The 21,492-nt window shown below is 37.8% G+C and overlaps 1 protein-coding gene and 1 long non-coding RNA gene across 9 annotated transcripts in view; one reads left to right on the top strand and one right to left on the bottom strand.

Annotated features, from left to right (window-relative positions):
* Window positions 1-21,492, top strand: part of FAM227B (family with sequence similarity 227 member B) — a 199,858-nt gene that overhangs the window by 169,053 nt on the left and 9,313 nt on the right. Inside the window, exon 13 of one of the 8 annotated variants that reach the window (XM_058737791.1) lies at window positions 18,396-19,036. The exons of the other annotated variants lie outside the window; for them this stretch is intronic. Within the exon in view, the coding sequence (XP_058593774.1) occupies window positions 18,396-18,539 (144 nt within the window). The 3' untranslated portion in view covers window positions 18,540-19,036. Of the gene's footprint in view, window positions 1-18,395; window positions 19,037-21,492 lie in introns of those variants that run through there. 8 annotated transcript variants of the gene reach the window in all.
* The window catches only part of LOC131516592 (uncharacterized), a 29,282-nt gene that overhangs the window by 5,084 nt on the left and 2,706 nt on the right, over window positions 1-21,492 (bottom strand). The window lies entirely within an intron of this gene.

The raw sequence follows: 21,492 nt of genomic DNA on the forward strand, positions 1-21,492 counted from the left end.
ATAGATATACAATATATATAATATATTGTATATATTATATACATATATATACAATATAATATAATATATTGTATATATTATATACATATATATACAATATAATATAATATATTGTATATATTATATACATAAATATACAATATATATAATATATTGTATATATTATATACATAAATATACAATATATATAATATATTGTATATATTATATACATAAATATACAATATATATAATATATTGTATATATTATATACATAAATATACAATATATATATATACACACAATATATATAATATATATATTATACATATTTTTTAAGACTCTTATTTATATCTATTTTTATCTTATTTATATCTATTTTTATCTTTAATAATAAGCTTAAACTTTGCTAATATTTAGTAAGTAGGTACTTTACTCAGCTGACATTTCAGCTGAACTCTACTGTTTTGAAGGATAATGATGACATCTTTGCTCTTGTGTTTTCTGAGTATCACAACATGTTGCTGTTTTCTTTGGTGGGAAGTAGATTTGTAGACTATATCATCTCGTTTAATAATCACTAGTGGACCAATAGCTTTAAAAGATTCTTGGAAAGAAACTTTGGATTGATGACAATATTTATAAGGCAAGAATAAATTTTTTAAAAAATAAAGAAAATGCCATAATGATTTTTCTCCTACTCCTCAAAGGAGAGCCTTTTCAGCCATACTAAGAAAATAAATTAATGCTGAGCCAATCAATTCTGCCAAGATGTAGGCTAAAAAAAAAACAGAAATAAAAATTTTCAAGATGACTATTTGAAATGTGGATATACATAATTATTATAACTAATGAATCTAGCCTTAAGTGTATGTTATACTTTTCAATATTAGCAAATGATTCTATAATGCCAGGTTAATTTACAAGGCATTAATAAACAACTGTGTAGACATCAAATCTCTATAATTTGAGGGGAAAAAAAGGTTTGGCATACCATTAATAAAGGTAAAGTTAAATTTTATTTTCACAATATTTGATCTGGCTTTTATTTGCAGACTACATATATTCTATAATATATGTAATATATTAATACAGATTAATATTACCTAATTCATAAATTGAAAATTATACCTGTGTGGGAGTGTGCTCACATAGCTGTTACTCATGGGACATATGATCAAAATGTGCTCTAGCAGAGTCTCAGGACTCTTCCTAGGACACTTCCTCTCCCACATTTTAATCAGGACACCCCCCAGAGCCTAACTGACCACATGTACATGGAATTGACTTGGGTAGTTCTGGAACAAAAGGAGAGATACAAACTACAGGGCTAAATCAGCCTGTTCAGGGATATGTAAATTAAGTAATGATCCAAGGATTATCACCAACTTTGGATTAGTCTGAAAGAATTTTTTTAAATGTTTAGAAGTGAAATTTGAAAGATATATAAAACCCTTCATAATAAATTGCTTTTATCTTTAACTAATCTTAATTGTAATTATAAAAATGTTAGTCTTTGTGTTTACATTTCTGATGGGCATGAATTTGTCTAATGGCTATGCCAGGACAGATTGTACAACCAATTTACTGAGAATGTAGGGGGAGTGTAAGTAAGTGTGGGGGTGAGGAGAGGAGAAAATGGAGATCTAAAGCATGAAATCTTTTATGGAATGAGTATCTCATTCCATAATTATGTGAAAGAAAACACCCTTTGGAAAGAAATGCGGCTTTCTGTGATGATTTCTGAGCTTGTAAAATGTTAATAACCCCAATAAGAAAAAATGTCTCTAGACCTAATGATAAACAAAATGATGATGATGTCTCATCTTCATCAGCACTTGGCAGTTTTGCAAAGCATATAATGAATCACACTATGTATTAGCACAAAAATGACAAGAGTCTTGTGACAGTGGGCATATCACACCACTTTATGGATAAGGAAATCAAAGCACAAAGAGGGTAAATGGTTTGCCCAGGGGATTCATGCAGTAGAGCTAGCACCAGAGTCTTCTACCGTTTCCTGGGCCATGCTTATTTTCCTGACATGGTGATCTAGGCTATAATTCTGAGTGTGATACTGATGGTTGGCGGCGGTCCAGTAATGTTTTCCCCAAGATAATGATAGCTGCTAATGAAATTTCTGTATGGATTTCCCATAATTATTTGTGATGACTGTATGGTCATTGAATATTTCTCTCTCACTCAAATTTTACTTTGAAGCTATTCAAAATATAAAATATTTTTAAGTTTTCTCTGAGCTTGCTTATTGGAATCTTGTGGCTTTCCTGAAGTGGAGAGACGATACTTTGCAGTGAGTACATCTATGCATGGTGAGGGAATAGGAGAAAGTAGAGAAGGCAGAGAAGAAGATAAAAAATAACAAAAAAGATAAATATAATTCATTATATTTGAGGTAGGCAGACTGTAAGATGGGCCCCAGTGATCCCCACCTGGTATTCATACCTCAATTCCCTTCCATTGATTGTGGGCTGAACCTATGACTTGATTCTAATAGGATATGGTTAACATAATGGTGTATCGCTTCTGACATTCAGTTGCAAAAAGACTGACATCAGTCCCGCTAGCATTTCTTGCTCACTCTCTCAGAGCCCTCCGGGTGGGGGTGGGGGAGAACCAGCTATCATGTTGTGAGCTGTTTTGTGGAGAAGGCCACATGGTAGGGAAGTGAGGCTTCCAGCCAACAGCCAGTAAGAAACTGACACATTTAGTTTAACAATCCTTGAAGAAATAAGTCTGGCCAACAACCACGTGAGTGACTGACCTATGAAGTAAATCCTCCTTTGGTCCCTGCTCACACTTTTATTGGAGCTTCTGAGGGACCCTGAGCCAGAAGTATCCACTGACCTGTGCCCAGATTCCTGACCCACAGAAGCCACGCAATAACAAACATTTGTTGTTTTAAGCTGCCCAGTTTTGGGGTAATTTATTAAGTATCAGTAGGTAACTCAACAATGTTTGAGCAAAAGTCTAGATTCAGATGAATCTCTTCAGTAAATCCAAATATTTATCACACTGTAAAGTTGACTTGTTTTTCTCACCCAATAGAGAACAAAGAATTATTTGCCTCTATGTCCCTGACATGGGAAAAAAGTATCTCGCATACGATATATATTAAATAAATATCTGATAAGTGAGTATAGCATGGCTTTATTTAAAGATAAGGCCAGATTTCATTTTATTTTAAAAAAATTGATATTATTAAAATGAATAAAACTGGAGGATAGGGATAGAAATTTGAGAGTTATTGGTACAAAGTTCATCTTTGAAGTCATCATTATCAAAATGTTTTTCAAATTTTATTGAACAGTTACTATGTACCAAGCGTTCTTTTGAGTACTTTACATTTATTAAATCATTTCATTCTCATGTCAGCTTCTGAGTTAGATACTATTATTGTTTCTATTTTAAGATAAGTAAACTGAGGCACAGGAAAGGTAACTTGCTAAGTGATTACACTTGGCTTCTATCCTTGGTAGTCTGGTTTCATAGCCAATACACTCTGATACTTAATTGTTTACTCAGAGAGAATGTGTAGCTCCAGAAGAAGATAAAAGTGTAATCTCATCTTTTAAGGATAATCACAACTATGGTTTGGGGCAAGTGTGATAAGAGACAGGAAGGTCAACAGAGGACAAAAAAAAAGGGATGCCATGATAATTTTCCTCATATTTCAGAATAGTTATTTGAAATTTCTGCAGTTGCTTCTGCATTAAATCATTTTGGAAGTTTTTCTCCAGACTTTTAAGATTGCATGATCATGCACATTCTGTTTCAAAATCCTTTTATTTAATTAATGAGAGATTTTAATGATATACTTTCTTAAGCTCAATACAGAGCAATATTATATTTGATCACTATGCAGTTTTTAAATCAGAGTCTCGTGGGACAGATACATTTAAAAATAAATTTAAACATTATAGGTAATATTTCTTTTGATTTGGAGTGACTTGCCAAAGTCCTAAGAGGGAAGATTGCTTTATTGTCAATGTTTTAGATTCTGTATCTAAATACTGAGGAGACTGGAAATGTTGGTGGAGAGGAGGAGGCAGGGAACAAATGTAATTGTACTTCACAGGGGTGCTCATGATTCTGACAGGATTTTTAATGTACCTTCATAAGGAAAATAGTAAATTTTTAATGTTAATATAAAATTTATTGGTAGAAAATTTGAACGTTTTTATGAATGACCTTTGAGTATTTTTTTAAACTTGATTACTTAGTAATAGAGTTATGAGTAAAACAGGAAAAAGTGTTTACTTCTAGGACCCAGAACTGAATATATAATATATCTTTAAACTGTGTAGAATTGTGTACAAAATGTATTTGGAGCTCCTAATTTTCCCATCTCACATCGAGAAGGGATGTGATTTTGCAAATCACCTCAAGTTTTTAATGTGTTGAAAGTAGAATAACAACAACAACAAAAAATACCCAAAAGTCTGATAATTTCTTTTACATGTGAAACACAAGTTACTTTTTTTAAAAAAAGATAAAGAAAACTCAGGAACAAAATGTTGGTGTAGTTTGTGTGGGTCCTATTAAAAAAGAATGTCGGGGCGCCTGGGTGGCGCAGTCGGTTAAGCGTCCGACTTCAGCCAGGTCACGATCTCGCGGTCCCTGAGTTTGAGCCCCGCGTCAGGCTCTGGGCTGATGGCTCGGAGCCTGGAGCCTGTTTCCGATTCTGTGTCTCCCTCTCTCTCTGCCCCTCCCCCGTTCATGCTCTGTCTCTCTCTGTCCCAAAAAAAAAAAAAAATTAAAAAAAAAATAAATAAAAAATAAAAAAGAATGTCTATCAGCTGCATCTATATTTCTAACATGAATTTAGAAGATTCACATTTGTTGTAGCTTGGAAAAAAAATCTGAACTCAGTGCAGTGTGATACAGAGTGTTTGGTATTACTACAAAGACATGCTCCCACCATCACACACGCATATACAGACTTACTAACATGTAAAAACTGTCCAGGGGTGGATTACTACACTCTACAATTGAAAATAATGGGTAATAACAAGACCTAAACCAGCATAAAAATAAAAGCTATACAAAGGAATCATCTGTTGTGAATTATCTGTGATGTGGGAGAAGCAAGTAGCCAACAGTGGGGAAAAAACGAAAAGGAAGAAATCCTCAGACTCATGAAAGGTCACCAGTTCTGTATAACACTTGGTCTTCACACAGTAAGAGCCCAGTGGGAAACTCTTTGGAGCCATGTGCAACTTCTTTTCACTCTTATTTATAAAAATATTTTCAATGATCTTTGTCACATGTGCACACATAGATGTTTTTCCCCCTCACCAATATGTGAATAGCAACCTGTGAGTTGTTTCTAAACAATATATCAAATATATTTTTTATTTCAAGTCAATGACATCTCAAGCTAATTGACATATACTAAGGATCTGGTAATCACATTTTTAAAAGGATAAATTAGCTAAAAGACAAATGTTCAAAAACACCCTCTAATCCAGAACCCTCCCATCTAGTTATTTTTCTAGTAAAGACAAGATAAAATACTTTTTTTTCCCTCAGTTCTTCTAGAATTCTCAGAGTGCAGCAGATCTGAAGGCCTACACTACTAGAAAGCCTGTTCCATTGTTTATGAGATTGAACTCCCAAAATTTAACCGTCAGTTTCCTTCAGCTTCAAAAATACAGGTGCATATATGACAATATTTATCTTTTAATGAGGCCTTTCAGATAATAGAAACCAGATTTTAGCTTCCTGGAATGGGAGGTATTTTAAAAATACATTTTTGTTGGAAACACCCAGCACCAAGCCCTGTGGCAACACAGACACCCTCCACCAAAACACAATGGAGGCCTGATCTTTTCTCTAGCTGTCTGCAATGAGGAAAACCAGGGACAAGGTGTCCTAAGGCTGGGGAAAAGAAGAGATTGAAAAGGGAAGATAAGAGAGTAGAGAGGAATCCCAAAACTCTTTGTTGTACTGAAGGAGTCTCTAAAATTTACTCTAATTTGAGCTCAAATTTGAGCTTCTTCTCCATCTGTACCAAGCAGATGGATTGGACTAGATAAATTTCAAGCCTTTTTGAATCCCGAGATTTATGATTCTGTTGGAAGAATTTGACTTTCCATGCTGTCAGTGGCTAAACTAGTAAAGAGCTCAATTTTTTTCCTGGAATGACAACATTCTCATTTTGTCAACTCACTGTAGAACCAGGTTCTTCAGAGGGTACACTGTCTCATTCTCAGGTGTCAGCTTCCCTAAAAGGCCACCAGAATAGCCAGTTGGCCAAGTAAAGCCAAGGAAGAATACCAATTTAGCAGAGCTTTAGTAGTGTCTCAAAATGGGTAAATTCGGGAATGATATTTATTAGTGTTTTAGGGCCTGAGTTGGATGATTTTTGAGTCTGGAGAGGTAAGGCAAGGAATTACTTGGGATCAGGCAGTGTTTAATTGGATTGGTGGCCCCAGTGAAGCAAGAGTCTTGAAGTGAGTTTTGATGAGCAAGCTACTTTTGCTGGTTCAGAGTCTTTTCTTTCAGGAGAAGGCATTTCCTGGAGTAAGCAGCTAAGTTATTTTTATTCTTATTCTCAACATTGTTAAATATAGGGATAAAAAAAAAATATGCATGGTCCCTAAACTTTTTTAACACAGGGACAGCTTAATAAGACATTCTTCATTCATATTTCTATCTCCTCCTAACAACAACAATTAGGCATCCATCCACAGACAAGAGTGCCTTTGTGGGGAACTGTGCAAACGGCACAATTCACTAAGGGACCTGAAGGAGTCTCACCCACCTGTAGGTCAGGTAATAGGCATACAGACCTCAGTTCCAGTTGTGGGTCCTGTAGTGGCCTGTAAACCACTCTAGCCCCTCATGACTACAGTCTGGGAATCCCTGGAAAACACCTCATAGACCATCATCTATGGACAGGAAGGCCTTTGTGGAAGTCCAAGTTTCCAGTGGAGGGAAGTTGCAGCACTACTAGAGGAAAAAAAAAAGAAAAGAAAAGAAAAGAAAAGAAAAGAAAAGAAAAGAAAAGAAAAGAAAAAAGAAAAACATATATATGTATATGTATATGTATATATATATATATATATATATACATATATATGAGCGTGGACACACTGGAGAGGGTAAGAACGGTTAACAGTTTGACTTCACCCCTTCCCCAAGGTGAAACAGCATAAGGTCAAGAAAGATCTTCTTGGCTGTGATTTCTTACATGGGAGAAAGTGAGAGCATGTGAATGAGCATTCAGCTTTCCTAACTGTGTGGAAAGATCCATTTCTCAGCCACAAGAAATAAGGATATCTTACCATTTACAACAACATAGATGTGATGAAATTATGAAATTTGGAAGTTTTGGGTTTAGAGCGAATGGCTAAGAAAGAATTCTTGTGATGTTTTGGTGCAAAAAGGTGATTTTATTATAGCACAGGGACAGGACCTGAGGGCAGGAAGAGCTGGATTGTGAGGAGTGACTGGTTATATACTTTTTAATTAGTGGGCATTAGGGATAGCATAAGTCTCTAAGGAATTTGGAAGCAAGGCTTTCAGGACCTTGAGGGGCTAGCTGCTGTTAAGGTTACTTTAGTCTTTAATAAAACATAAACGTTAAGGCAGCCATGAGTTCCCTGAGGAAGTTCACACTCTGCATGTTTCTGGTATCTGTTGGGCTGCAAGCTGTAAAGAAATTTAATTTAAGCTACATTTCTCTTGCCTTTGCTCTCCTCATCAGATGGATCTTGAGGACATCATGCTAAGTGAAAGAAATCAGATAAAGACAAATAGTGTATAATTCTACTCATCTATGGAATCTAAAAGAGCCAAACTCATAGAAACAGAAAGTAGAATAGTGGTTGCCAGGGGCTTGGGAGTGGGGGAAATAGGGAGATGCTGTGGTGATTATAGTTAACATCTGCATTACATACTTGCAAGTTGCTAAGAGAATAAATCTTAAATTTTCCTACCGTAAAAAAAAAAAAAAAAGAAAGAAAGAAATGGTAATTATGTGAGACGATATAGTTGTTAACTAATGCTACTATGGTAATCATTTTGCAGCATGTTAAGTGTATCAAATCAACATAGTTGTCCTATAAACTTACACAATGTTACATGTTAATTACATCTCAATAAAGCTGTAAAAGGAAAAAAAAAAATGCTGGGGCAGGAAAGTATGGATGCTCTAAATGCCCAGATTTGCTTCCAGAATAAGAGACTGATTTTTCAGCTGCTGAAAAACTACTATGGCAGAGAGCCTTCAGTTGCTAACACCTTACAAGGATTGCATCATTTAATGATAGTGGTCTCACTCAAAGTCATGCCCTATGGCAGATTATATTTTTCAAAAGTGGCCACAACAGTATCTTCCTTCCTACATGCTCTAGTTACAATATGACCTTGCCACTTGTCCCATCAGGAGATAGCATCTATGTCCACTCCCCTTGAATTTGGGTGGACTTTTCTATCTTCCTCAACCAATGGAGTGTGACTTCTGAAGCCAGGTTATAAATGGCTTTAAAGCTTCTACTGTAATGCTTCTGCTTTTGCTCTTGGAATGCTCTTAGAAACATCTTCTCCGTGAGGAGGAAGTCAGACCACATAGAAAGTCCATGCTCCAGCGAGCAGCCAGAGCTGAGGTTGAGCTACAGGCATCATCAAAAACCACACATGTGAGGAAGCCTTTGAGATGTCTCCAGCTCCAGCCACAACCTGACCCCAACTAAAAGCCACCAAACTGAGCCCAGTCAACATCCAAAACTATTGAGATAATAGTAACAAATGACAGTTGTTGTTTTATGGCACTAAGTCTGGGGTTGTTCGTTATGCAGCAGTAGATAACTATACTATGCCCCCTTCAAAGGCAGCCCACATCCATTTACTAGTGTGATATATAAAGTCTCTGAGGTTGGGGCCTGTTCTACCTCAACTCAGAACAATTCTGAAGGGTCATCCCAGCTTTGGAACTCCCTATAGGTCAGCTTATACTTTTCCTTGAGACTGTTATCACAGTTCAAGTTCTTTCTCTGCCCAATTTTACTTCCTTCCTTTGCAAACCAGAGATGTTAATCCCAAGAGCACTCTGTAATAAACCTTCTGCACGCTGATCTCCATTTCGTATTCTGCTTCCAAAAAAGCCACCTGGGCTAGTATATTCCCAGTATTATTTAACACGGGGGAAATGGTGTTGGTTTCAGTTCTCACCATTACAGAGAAAACAATCCATTGATTGCTCACTGTTTTTCTTCTGGATCCCCAATAATCAATTAAATGCAAGCAGAGGAAAAAAAAACATACAGAAACTACATTTTTAAAAAAATGTAGCATTGTACAACGGATCTCATCTGCTACCATGAAATGAGGTTACCTGCTCCAAGAGTTTGGGCAGAATTGGTCAGGGGATTTCCAACATTTTCTAGAGTTATTTCTTGCTAAGGAAAGACCTTACCATTATCTAGAAGCAGGACCAGTTAAGTGCTGAATTAGACTAACAATCCCATATCTGTTAAGTCACTTTTGCATTGTTTAGAAGACATTTACAACTCAAAATCCTGTGATCTAGTAAGATTTGTATAGCATGTAAGTGCCTACTAGTTCATAATGGCCTTGACAACATGCTTTTAAGGGGAAACATGATGCGTGTGGACTAACTGTCAGCTATGTGCTGCAGAGATGACTCTTATCTCTGCTGTCAGGGAACTTGTTGTCTAATAGATGACCTTGTCTACAAGCTTGTCATCTGCACCCTAGGTACAGCCTTTTTCTGGCATTCTTCCTATGCTTACCTGAACAATTTCTGTTCTTCCCCATCCTGAGTGTTGAAAAGCTGCATCACAGTGGCCTTCAAGAAAGATGAAGCCTTTAAATATCTAAGGAAGCACACTTCTTTTGTCTGGAAAAGTATGCAGTCTTCAGAGAAATGGGTAATTTTTTTGCTTATTCTGGAAGCAGAGCAACAATTGAAACATAAGTGCTTAAGTATTAATCAATGGTATCTTAAACAGAGGCTTAGTCTGTAAGAAAATGGAAAGATGTTCACCAGGTTGCTTTTTTCCATGAAATGAGCACCAAACGTGAGTCTGCTTCCTTTCTACAATCCCATGTATTTGTCTGCATAATCCAGTAGTAAGTCTTGGGGAAATCCCACCAGCAGGGTGAAAGAAAGAAGAGGGAGTAGAAGTGGGGAAACCGGAGTCAAAGAATCAAGCCAAGGGGCGACTGGGTGGTTCAGATGGTTCAGCATCTGACTTCGGCTCAGGTCATGATCTCAAGGTTTGTGAGTTCGAGCCCCGCATCGGGCTTTCTGCTGTTAGTGCGGAGCCCACTTCGGATCCTCTGTCCCCCTCTCTCTTTGTCCCTCCCCGCTCTCTCCCTCTCTCTTCCTCTCTCTCTTTCTCAAAAATAAATAAATATTTAAAAAAAAAAAAAATCAAGCCGGAACATAGGAAAGCACTGAAGCAAAAGAGGCACCTGTCAATGTCAATCTTGACAGCCATCAAGGGTTACAGTAAGGGGTCAGTCAGCTCACTGTGCCTTTGACTCCCATATCCTAGAGAGTACTGTTAGGAAAGGAAAGGACCTACTCACCCTGAGGCAATTAAGAGAAAAGTTGCCCGGTCTTAGGCATTATATAAGGCAAAAGGTGCAAGAACTATCAAGGTGAAATAAATGGACTCCGAAAAAAGGCAAGACTCACAATGTCCTCAGGGAGATTCTGAAAATAATTTAAGAGATGGACCTTTCATTGGTTCTTACTGTGTACACTCAGTTTTGTGGAAAAGGTGGTTTTCTTTTTCTCACTGTTCTGATACCTTGATAGCTTCTCCAAGTAAGAGTTAACAAACTTAATAGTTTTGACTAGATAAACATATAGTGAGAAAACCAAGGCTAGTATGTGATCTATTCAATCATATTTTACAATATTACATAAAGTGATAATATATACTATTTTGAGCAAGATTTAAAGAAATAGAGGGGCGCCTGGGTGGCTTGGTCAGTTAAATGTGCAACTTTGGCTCAGGTTCACAGCTTAAGAGTTCTGAACCCCGCGGGCTCTGTGCTGACAGCTCAGAGCCTGGAGCCTGCTTCAAATTCTGTGTCTCCCTCTCTCTCTCTGCTCCTCCCCAGCTTGCACTCTGTCTGTCTCTCTCTCAAAAATAAGTAAACATTCAAAAAAAGAAAAAAGAAATAAAGTAATAGAAATATGTTCATAGAATTAGGTATTTATTATGTTTTTTATAATTTTGAAAATGCACTGTCCCATATGTTAGCCACTAGTCATGTGTGGCTATTTAAACTTATATTTAAATTAATAAAATTAACTATAAGTAAAAATAAACGTCTTCAGTTATACTGTCACATTTCCAGTGCTCACTATCTGTGTGTGACTGTTGGATAGTGGATAGTGCAGATACTAAACATTTCCATCATCATAAAAATGTTCTATGGACCTCACTGTCTTGGGTAAGAAGGAAAGTTTAATCTATTCACAGAACTTGAGATGTCACTTGGGATATCAGACAGCCAGTATGTACAGAACTTTGTTTTGCCTTGCTACTTGCAGACTTCTAATTTTAGAAGTTGAGTGGCTTAAGAGGCACCTGCGTGACTCAGTCGGTTAAGCGTCCGACTTCGCCTCAGGTCATGATCTCACTGCTCATGGGTTCAAGCCCCGCGTCGGGCTCTGTGCTGACAGCTCAGAGCCTGGAGCCTGCTTCAGATTCTGTGTCTCCCTCTCTGCCCTTCCCCTGCTTGTGCTCTGTTTCTCTCTCAAAAATAAATAAACATTGAAAAGAAATTAAAAAAAAAAGTTGAGTGACTCAAGATTACCTATTATCTTATTCATCATTATTCACCCATACAACAAAATTATCAACAAATTTAATTCTCTCTCATATTTTACTTATTTTGGTTGGATTTTGTCCCTTGTATCCTAGTTTTGTTTTGTTTTGTTTTGTTTTTTTTTTGCTCAGGGGTAACTACTTTTAGCATCATGCAGAATTTTGCACTGTATCGCATGGCTTCAATCCATAGAAGAAAGCTTACCACTCTTTACAAGCCCCCTGGGTCAATAACTTTATAAGTACCCTAGATCTGTATAAAATTCTTTGATTGCCTTTTGATAGTCAGATATTTGATCTGTGGATTCCTTTTATTTAATTCCCACTGATGATAATTTAGGTCAGTTACCAGAATAACCTTGTTAACTCTCCTGCTAGGCTCTCAAGGACTCCTTAAAAGAGATTTTGGTGGAGTCTAAAAGAGATTTTAAATTTAAAAAATATATCTGACTTATTTAATAGAGCACTTTATAGGCAGACAAACATCATAGAAGCATGGTAGCATAAGTGACACCCAAGTATTTAAATTTGCTCTTAGAAAAGAAAAGGAGGTTTTATTTTTATTTTTAGATGACTTTTAATTGAAGCTATTCTAAACTTTGTCGAGTAGGTTGCTAAGTTTCCTCCTTTTGCAAACTGCCAGTTAAGAGTGTAAGCCAAGTTAAAAAAAAAAAAAATGGGGGGGGGGGTGTAGCAAATGAACATCACACCTTTTTTTTAAGAACTTGAGGAACAAAGGGTTTTGTGTTACATGAGTTAAGTATGCACATGTGTATTGTAAGCATTTTGCAGCCACCTTGAGTCAAAGACAATTACAAAATTGCTTGTTAAGATCCAGCCTTTTTTTCTTGTAGACCCAATGTAAGTTCTCTTTAGCCTTTTTTTCTTTAAGTTTCTTTTAATAAAATACACAAGACACAAACCACAATTCAGCAAACTAGTTAGTAAACTAATGGAATGAATAGACTTTTGTGCTTTAGGTAATCAGGTTCCAGGGGACGAGTTGTATCAATTTTTTAGCTGCAATTCGGATTTTAGATTATAAACATGGCCCATTGGGGAAAAAAGGGGGGAGGGGGAAGCAGGAGGGATTTGCATCTTGGAGAGTTAAAGATTTTTTGTTTGTTTTTTAAAAAAAAAATTTAATGTTTATTTATTTTTGAGAGAGACAGAGACAGAATGTAAGGTGGGGAGGGGCAGAGAGAAAGGGAGACAGAATCTGGAGCAGGCTCTAGGCTCTGAGCAAGCAGTCAGCACAGAGCCTGACGCGGGGCTCAAACCCACAAACCGCGAGATCATGACCTGAGCCCAACTTGGACGCTTAACCAACTGAGCCACCCAGGCACCCTGAGGTTTTTTTTTTTTTATTACTATACATGTGGTAAAGCCCAATTTATATCAAATAACAGAAGAAAATTTCATTTTCAAATAGTTTAAATGATTTCAACCATTGGGGAAAAAATGGATATTCTTACTATACATGCTACTAGTCAATAAAAAAAAAAATCAAGTGGAAAAGCTGTAGCTTTATGAATGCTTAGAATTTAGGACTGAAAAGCAGTATCTCAATTAAATACAAAAATTGACTATAATTTTGTGTTCACCTAAACTATTTCTCTTCCTTGAAGGTGGGCAGGCAAAGGAGAAACTAAATGAAATCTGCACTGTTACTTTGCATTCACCCCATAAAAATCACTGCCAGTTTATGGCTCCAAGTGATTCAGTGAGATGTTCCAAGATTTCCCAACGTAGAAACCCTATCCTAGTTTACAGCTGAAGTCCTGTGTACTTAAGAGCAAACAAATGGGCTCCTTTGGGGGTTATCTCACGTCCATTTGTTTCTATTTTGTTAGTAGTAATCCAATTTGGCCCATCTCAGGGGAGTAGGGGCTCTAGAATTTCTGTTTTTATAGGATGGGCTTAGGTATTCAATACAGTTACAAACAAGGTGCTAAATTTGCAAAACAAACCCAAAATTTGTTTGTTTATTTGGAGTAGCTTTGTGAGTGGAGGAGGGTTGATGGAAAGAATGGGGATGGCTAATTTCCGTCCAAACAACCCTTGCGCTGTATCTATGCAAGGGTATAAACTATAAACGTTGTGGAATCAATAAATCAACAAGTTGTTTATCCAGTTGTATCAGAGAGCCAACTGTTGCCCATGACTAAATTTTCCACATAACTATGGCCAACCGTCTAAAGCACCAAAATTTGTTTTAACTGTTTTAATGAAAATTTTCTTCAAAGATATATTATACTTCCCGGATTTCTTAAACAATATAGCAAACACAATTAACTTTCTGATGATGACCAGGCTTCTCAAGATGAAATCTATGATTCAGCTACCCTGAAATCTCAGTAAGAATGCTTGTTGAGTAGGCCAAGAACACTAAACACCTCCTGAATACCTCTTCCATAACCAGCACTGGTACCCGTGTGAAGGTGCCAAGCACTTCAACAGTGAAGGCAGGAAATACTGTCATTGGCAACAGAATACTACCTAAGTTGCTGTAGCAGCATATCCAATCTGACACAGCCCTGCACTAAAGCCGAACCGACTGCTAGACTTTTAGAGTCTTGTGCTTGTTTTTCATAGTTCTTCTATCTTCCACTTGAAAAACTGCCTGTTGTTATCTCTCATTCCTACTGATTCCCGTAATTCAAACACCACGTCTTTCTCATCTTTGTGTCTCCATGCCTAGTAAATGCTCTGGCAAGTTTGTTGAATGCTTTTAGTTAAGCCTGTGTTAATATTTCTGGTAACCCTATTCCCTCAATTTTCTGAACTAAGCTATAAACCCACTGCTAATAATAAGTATTAAATAATGAGACTTACTAAAACCCCTATTTCACAGGTAATACCAGAGTGAGATTCCAACAGTGGCACTGTCTCCCATAGAATAAGGCACATGGGGTTGGTAATCACTGGTTAAAAAATTCCTGGATACATGGTTGTGTTGTGGATGTTTGACACTCTTGTAAAATCTAACATTAAAATATTTGAAGTGTAAGCAAAGGTAAACAGTAAGCAGAAGAGAACTATTCTAAGATCAGTTTGGGCCCCAGGCTAAGTTATTTTAAGAATTCAGTGTTTAGGATTAGGAATTAAATGAGTTCTCATATATAAAGGACAAGACGGTGGCCACTGTTTTCTGCCTCGGCTCCTTTTATAACTTACACAATAGCATTATGTGTAGAACGGATACTTTGGCCTAAAACCTGATAATCTCATTAGCAATTCTAAAGATACTCCAAGAAATATATCTAAGGGATGTGAGGTAGCCAGCACAGCCTCCTGTAGCTTCATTCTAGAACAGTACTTCTGACAGAAGCAAAATTTGCCCCTGAGACATTCTTTTCCTGAGTTTCACACATGCCCAACTTCTCAAAGACAGAGTACTTCCTTCCTAGAAGCTTTAGGTTCTTCATCTATATTATAATCAGAATGGACCCTACAATTTCTAAGTCCCCTTGTTTCATTAATACTCTGTGTTTCAACTTTATTTTTTTAATTTTTATTTGTGTGTGTGTGTGTGTGTGTGTGTGTGTGTGTGTGTAAGAGAGAGAGAGAGAGAGAGAGAGAGAGACAGCCCCTCAGGGGAGAGGGGCAGAGGGAGAGGGGGAGAGAGACACACACACACCAGAGAGAGCGACAGAGAGAGAGAGAGAGAGAGAGAGAGAGAGAGAGAGAGAGAATCTTAAGCAGGCCCCATGCTCATCACAGAGCCCAATGAGGGACTCAATCCCATGACCCTGGGAACATGACCTGAACGGAAATCAAGAGTTGGATACTCAACCAACTGAGCCACGCAGGTGCTCCAAATACTGTGTGTTTCTAAAGGGAGGTCAAATAACCCAGAGTCTGAAGTGAGGTCTTTAGATGCCTCCAGGCTTTAGTGTGTCATATCCCAACCACAGCTGCTGTGAAGTCCTAGAACAGGACCATTTTATTTGTACTCAGATGGCTCCTTGTCCATTTAGTGGCTGGCCATATAAACTCCATGCAGCATTACATGAGGAAACCCAGTGTGAGGTCAATTCAGACAGTGGGATTGGAAAACATGTTGCCACAGTCATCCCCAAGGAATAAAATAGAGCCGTTCTTCATTGTTTATAAGCTGTAAGTGCTCTAATTTTCTACACAGTTGGGGGAAATTGATGACTTTATGTATCCAACGAGGATAAAAATTAGGCTATTCATTAACAGACATTAACAGAAGTCTACTAAAAGCCATCACCACTGAATAGTGCAAGAAAGTGCTGACGTTTTAGTCAGTATCAACATCATGCAGCCCAGAACTCATTTCACAGCACAAGTATATAACTCTGACCAAATTCTGTGGGCAATGAGAATGACCTTATAAAGAACATATACCCAGTTCATTTTAATAATGACATATGTTCAGGATTAATAATTTATAAGAAAAAAACATAGTTCTGTGTCTTAATACCAGTAGTACATAACGAATGTTCAAGGAAGAAAATCCAATTAGGTCAGAGTGACAAGCCTGGTCTCACTCATAAATACTTCATCGTGGGAACCATGCTCAAGAGCACAATATGACTTTGGAGAAGGATAAAATCTGTGAAATTCTAACAGGCAATCTGAGAGAGAAATTAAATATTACCAGGAAATGGCAGCATGCAAATTAAATTTCAGCAGCTCAAGACCCTATACACTTTAGGAAAAATACATCATTAGTTGTGCTCATCATTTTACAAAAAGAATGATATGCAGCTTTCTTTGATTTTTACTCAGGAGAAGATCTTAAGAGTTTCAATCACTAAATGTAGCCAGAAGAGTAAAGACAGATTTAAAAAGTAAAAGTAAAGACAGATATTAACCTGGTATCTTCAGGTATTGCTTGTTTCAGGAAGATTGCTAAGCCTTTTCTTCTAAAGCTGCTTGACTTAGGGGCGCCTGGGTGGCTCAGTCGGTTGAGCATCCGACTCTTGACCTCGGCTCAGGTCGTGATCTCACAACTTTTTGGTTCGAGCCCCACATCGGGCTCTGCACTGGCAGTGTGGAGCATGCTTGGGATTCTCTCTCCTTCTCTCTCTGCCCATCCCCCTCCCCCATCTCTCTCAAAGTAAATAAATAAAAACCTAAAAAAAATAAAATTAAAAAATAGGGGCACCTGGGTGGCTCAGTCAGTTAAACATCTGAGTCTTAGTTTCGTTTCAGGTCATGATCTCACAGTTTGTGAGTTTGAGCCCCACGTTGGGCTCTGTAGCTGGCAGCGTAGAGCCTGCTTGTCTCTTTCCCTCTCTCTGACTCTCCCCTGCTTGTGTTTTCTTTCTGTCTGTCTCTCAAAATAAATAAACTTAAAAAAAATTAAAAAAACAATAAAGCTGCTGGACTTCTTCACAGTCTGTGACAGGTAAAGGGGGAAAAAAACGAAAGGTGGAAATCTGGCATAACTGGCAGGCTTCTTGCTGATGCAATGAACTGGACCACAGCCTCTTTTTTCAATCATGAGCATCACACCAGGACCAAGCTAAGCAAGAACACGGCTGTCTTTCCCCAGAACTCAAAAGGACTTGAGTTTAGAGAGACACAGTCCTCCTTTGCTGGATTTGGAGGTGGGGAGGGAGAGGGGGGATGTCATACTGGAAAACACAATTGGGGAAGAGGGGAGAAATTGGTTATTTCATATAAGAAGACCCAGCACAATTTTTCCATCAGGGCAGTAGAGCCCCTCTGGTACAAACACTCTGAAATCTTTTGCAAACATTAAAATAAGGACTACAAAATTTGGATGCATGGGGAAATTATGATAGTGGCATAAAGAAAGCAACGATGCCATTATAACAATAATGTAAAATATATATTTGTATATGACAGATGGAAAGGCACATAGAAAATGAAAATAGTTTTATTTTTTGGAAAGTGGGATCCTAGGATAATTTTTTCTTGGCTTTTGATTACACTGATGCTACTATAATAATTCTTTGTACAGTAATATATTTTTTTTACTTTTATTGAGATATAATTGACATATGGCATTGTGTAACTTTCAAGTGTACAGCATGGTGATTTCACTCACCTATATTGAGAAATGATTACCACAGTAATATTTTTAAGTCTTGCTGAAACATTTGTCAAAATGAGCAGATTTTGTGAAGTTTAGTTTTTGTCCACTATAATTATTTAAAATGAGGCTTTCACTACTTCTCTTTTAGATTTGAGGACACTAATGTATCCCTTGTCATTCATTGAATAGTCAAAAATGTTACTTACGCAGAATGAAATCTCAAAGCCAAAGTTTGAAAGTAACTTGGATCCAGCCTAAGAAAGTTTTAGTTTGGAATTTTACCATTCAGACTTGATTCATATCAAGAGAAAACTGAAGTTCACATGGACACTTATTCCAGTAGGTTCATTTAGAAGGTCCCTGAAGACAAGGTAATTTGTACAGTGTGATCAGAACTCGTGGATGTAACTTCTGAAGACAATGCTGTGTTTCTGACCATAGGTTGCCAGAACAATTGGTTGGAAACAGGAAATTCCAGGTGATAAGCTGGCTGTTCAATAATAGCTACTATTCAAATATAACCTACATCACTATGAAATGTCTCTCCCAGAGTAAAATGAACTGCCCTCAGAAGCACACTGAAAACAGAAACCCAGTCCAAAATGAGGCTGTGACCAGGAAAAGGGTTCCTGGGATGCCCTCTGTCAGGCAACAAACAACACTGTGTGGGGTAGAGCTATTTTCATGTAAGTAAAGCCGCCAGCCACCCTTTTATTTTGTCAAGAATCTCAAGCAGAATTCTAGAGATGCGGTAAAGATCCCATCACAGTGCATGTTGGATATCCAACAAATGTTAACTCTTTGTATTTCCACTCCATTTCCAACTATTGCCCCACCCCCTTACCACCACCTAAAATATAGTGTCTTTGAGGATTTTTAGTTAACTCTAGCTGCCTACGATGTTTGGTATACTAATCAAGAAGCAGGCTAACTTAAGTTGGTACCACGCTTTCCTGGGCCCAGGTGTTAAACTGTTAGGAGAAGTGCAATGTCAGCCTTCTGCACAGGTGTTGATTAGACCTGAGATCATTTAAGAGCTGGCCAACAGGCCGGACCCCCTGCCCCAAACTGTCATCTGTACCACCAGGTTTGGTGCCCCAAATATTTTGTTAGAAATTCCAATGTCCAAAAAAAAAAAAAAAAAGGAAGGAAGGAAAGAAACAAAGAGAAAGAGGAAGGAAGAAAAAGAGAGGGAGAAAGGAAGGGAGAAAGAAAAGAAAGAAAGAAAAGAAAGAAAGAAAGAAAGAAAGAAAGAAAGAAAGAAAGAAAGAAAGAAAGAAAGAAAGAAAGAAAGAAAGAAAGAAAGAAAGAAAGAAAGAAAAGAAAAGAAGAAAGAAAAGAAAGAGAAAGAAAGAAAGAAAGAAAGAGAAAGAAAGAAAGAAAAGAAAGAGAAAGAAAGAGAGAAAGGAAGAAAGGGAATATAATATTATATCCTATGTCTACAATATTATTTCATCTTTAGGCTGTAGGACACCTATTTTAAAATAGCCTTGTATTCTATCATCTCCACCTTTAAAGCATATCTTGAAACTATCCAGTTTCCACTGTTACCACCCTAGTCCAAGCACGGCTACCACTTTCGCCTCAACTATGGAGAAAGCCCCCTTTAGAGCCTCCCTTTTTCTCCACTTTCCACAAGCCATTCATCACATAGTCAAGAGATAATTCAATTAAGTCCCTTGCTTAAAAGCTTCCAACAGCTTCCTCTTGCACTTTGCCATCGGCTATGAAGTCCCTTAGAAGACCCAGCCCCACCTATCTGATTTCATCTCCTACTTCTCTGCCCTCACTCACTCTACTCCAGCTACACTGCCCTTTCTCCTACTCAAATGTCACGGCCAGCTCCATTTCTTCTGATACGCAGGCCTTCTCTAGCTAATGTTGTGCACCCCCAAACACATTCCCAGCCATTCTCTTCTCATGCACTGTTTTACTGCCCTTATAGTACTTACCACTATTTAATCAGTTTATTTGCTTGTTATGCCCTCCTTTAAACAGGGGACTTAATTTGAGTATACGTTGACTTCTCTGTGTTGAATGGCTTATGGAAAGTGTACATGCTCTAGAATATGAGCTATATGAGAGTGGAAACCTTTATATCTTATTTACTGCTCAATCTCCAGGGTCCAGAAGAGTGCCTGGCACACAACAGGTGCTCAAAAAGTAATCGTTGAATGAGTAATGGTATCACCCAATTAGGTTTATTTGTTTTCAAATCGACCTTTATGACTGACTTACTTGTCACTCCTCCGTCTTAAAGAGATTCTCTCCTTTGGTATATGCTACTGTGTTAGTTATACCAGTTCCTGGCTCCTCCCCTTCTTCTACTCCTAATCCCTAAAATTTCTCTTCATCAAGATTCTTTCTTTTCCCACTTCATTCTTCCCCAGGGTCTCATTAATTCTCACTGTTTCAACCATCACCTCTGAAGAGAGTCTCCATTTTCATATCTACTCCCATTGATCTCTATCTGCGTTTATTGAGAGTTTCTAATTGAACATGCCCGTTATTAAAATACCTTTTCATCCCCTGTAGTACATCGTCCAAAATGACAGACTTCCCCATCTCTATAAAATAATTCCATCATTATCCTAGTCACATTTGATCTCTCCCCCTCCCTATCTCTCATCCAGCCCCCATACCCAATTAATAAACAAATTCTCCTTCATTCTTTTGCAGAATCTCGAATTCCATCCCACATCTCTCTTAGCCTTTTGCCCTTACTTTAGTAATGGGTCTGAACTTCTGAAATTAAATAGGCTCATATTCTATTTCATGGAAAATCAGAACAGGAAGAGAGCCACAAGACCACCTAACTAAACCCCCATCCCTTACAGACAAGGAAAAAGAGGGCCAGCCTGGCTAACTACCTTGGCTACCATGTCTTAAATGGTAAGTTCTGACCACAGTGCCAGAACCAGAGCTCAGTCTCCAGGATAGCACTCCCTCTACAATCTTTGGGTAATGGCCCATCAGTGCCAGCCAAGGAGAGAGGAAGAGCTAAGAGAGTCCTGAAATAAGAGCATCAAGAGAGAAGATGAGTAAAGGATACTGAAGAAACACACTTTGTTGACTTCCCAATTTTGCTTCATGGTGCCTTGAAAAGGGCTGTATCTTGAATGAGTTTTTGAAGCCAATAATGATTATTCGTCCTGTGCACATGCAGTTGCTGGTCTGCCTCCTGGGGGTGCCAGATGCTATCAGAGTACTGATTTAATTTCCACCTACACAGTACAAATGAACTTTCCATCAGGAACCATAAGTTCAGGAACCATATGCCATTGTGACATTAACCAGTGAAGTCAGGTTCCTCTCTTTCTTGAAGGAAAATCTTATTCTAAAACCTAGATATAATTAAGGGGGAAAGAAAACTTGGAACGTATCAATGAATAGTCTTCTCTAAAGCCTATTTCAGAGACTTTTGATCCATTTTAGGGTAATATAATCACCCAGCACCTCTCAAACTCTGTGCTTGGTAGGATGGAGTGTGCTCTGTCAACACTGCTTCCCTCTATGGTCAGTGATGCTGTTAAGAAGCCTGCTTAGGGATGAGCACTGAGTGTTGTATGGAAACCAATTTGACAATCAATTTCATATTTAAAAAAAAAAAAAAAGCTGGGGCGCCTGGGTGGCTCAGTCGGTTAAGC

This window comes from Neofelis nebulosa, chromosome 7 (assembly GCF_028018385.1).
Source record: "Neofelis nebulosa isolate mNeoNeb1 chromosome 7, mNeoNeb1.pri, whole genome shotgun sequence".
In the NCBI taxonomy this organism is placed as follows: Eukaryota; Metazoa; Chordata; class Mammalia; order Carnivora; family Felidae; genus Neofelis; species Neofelis nebulosa.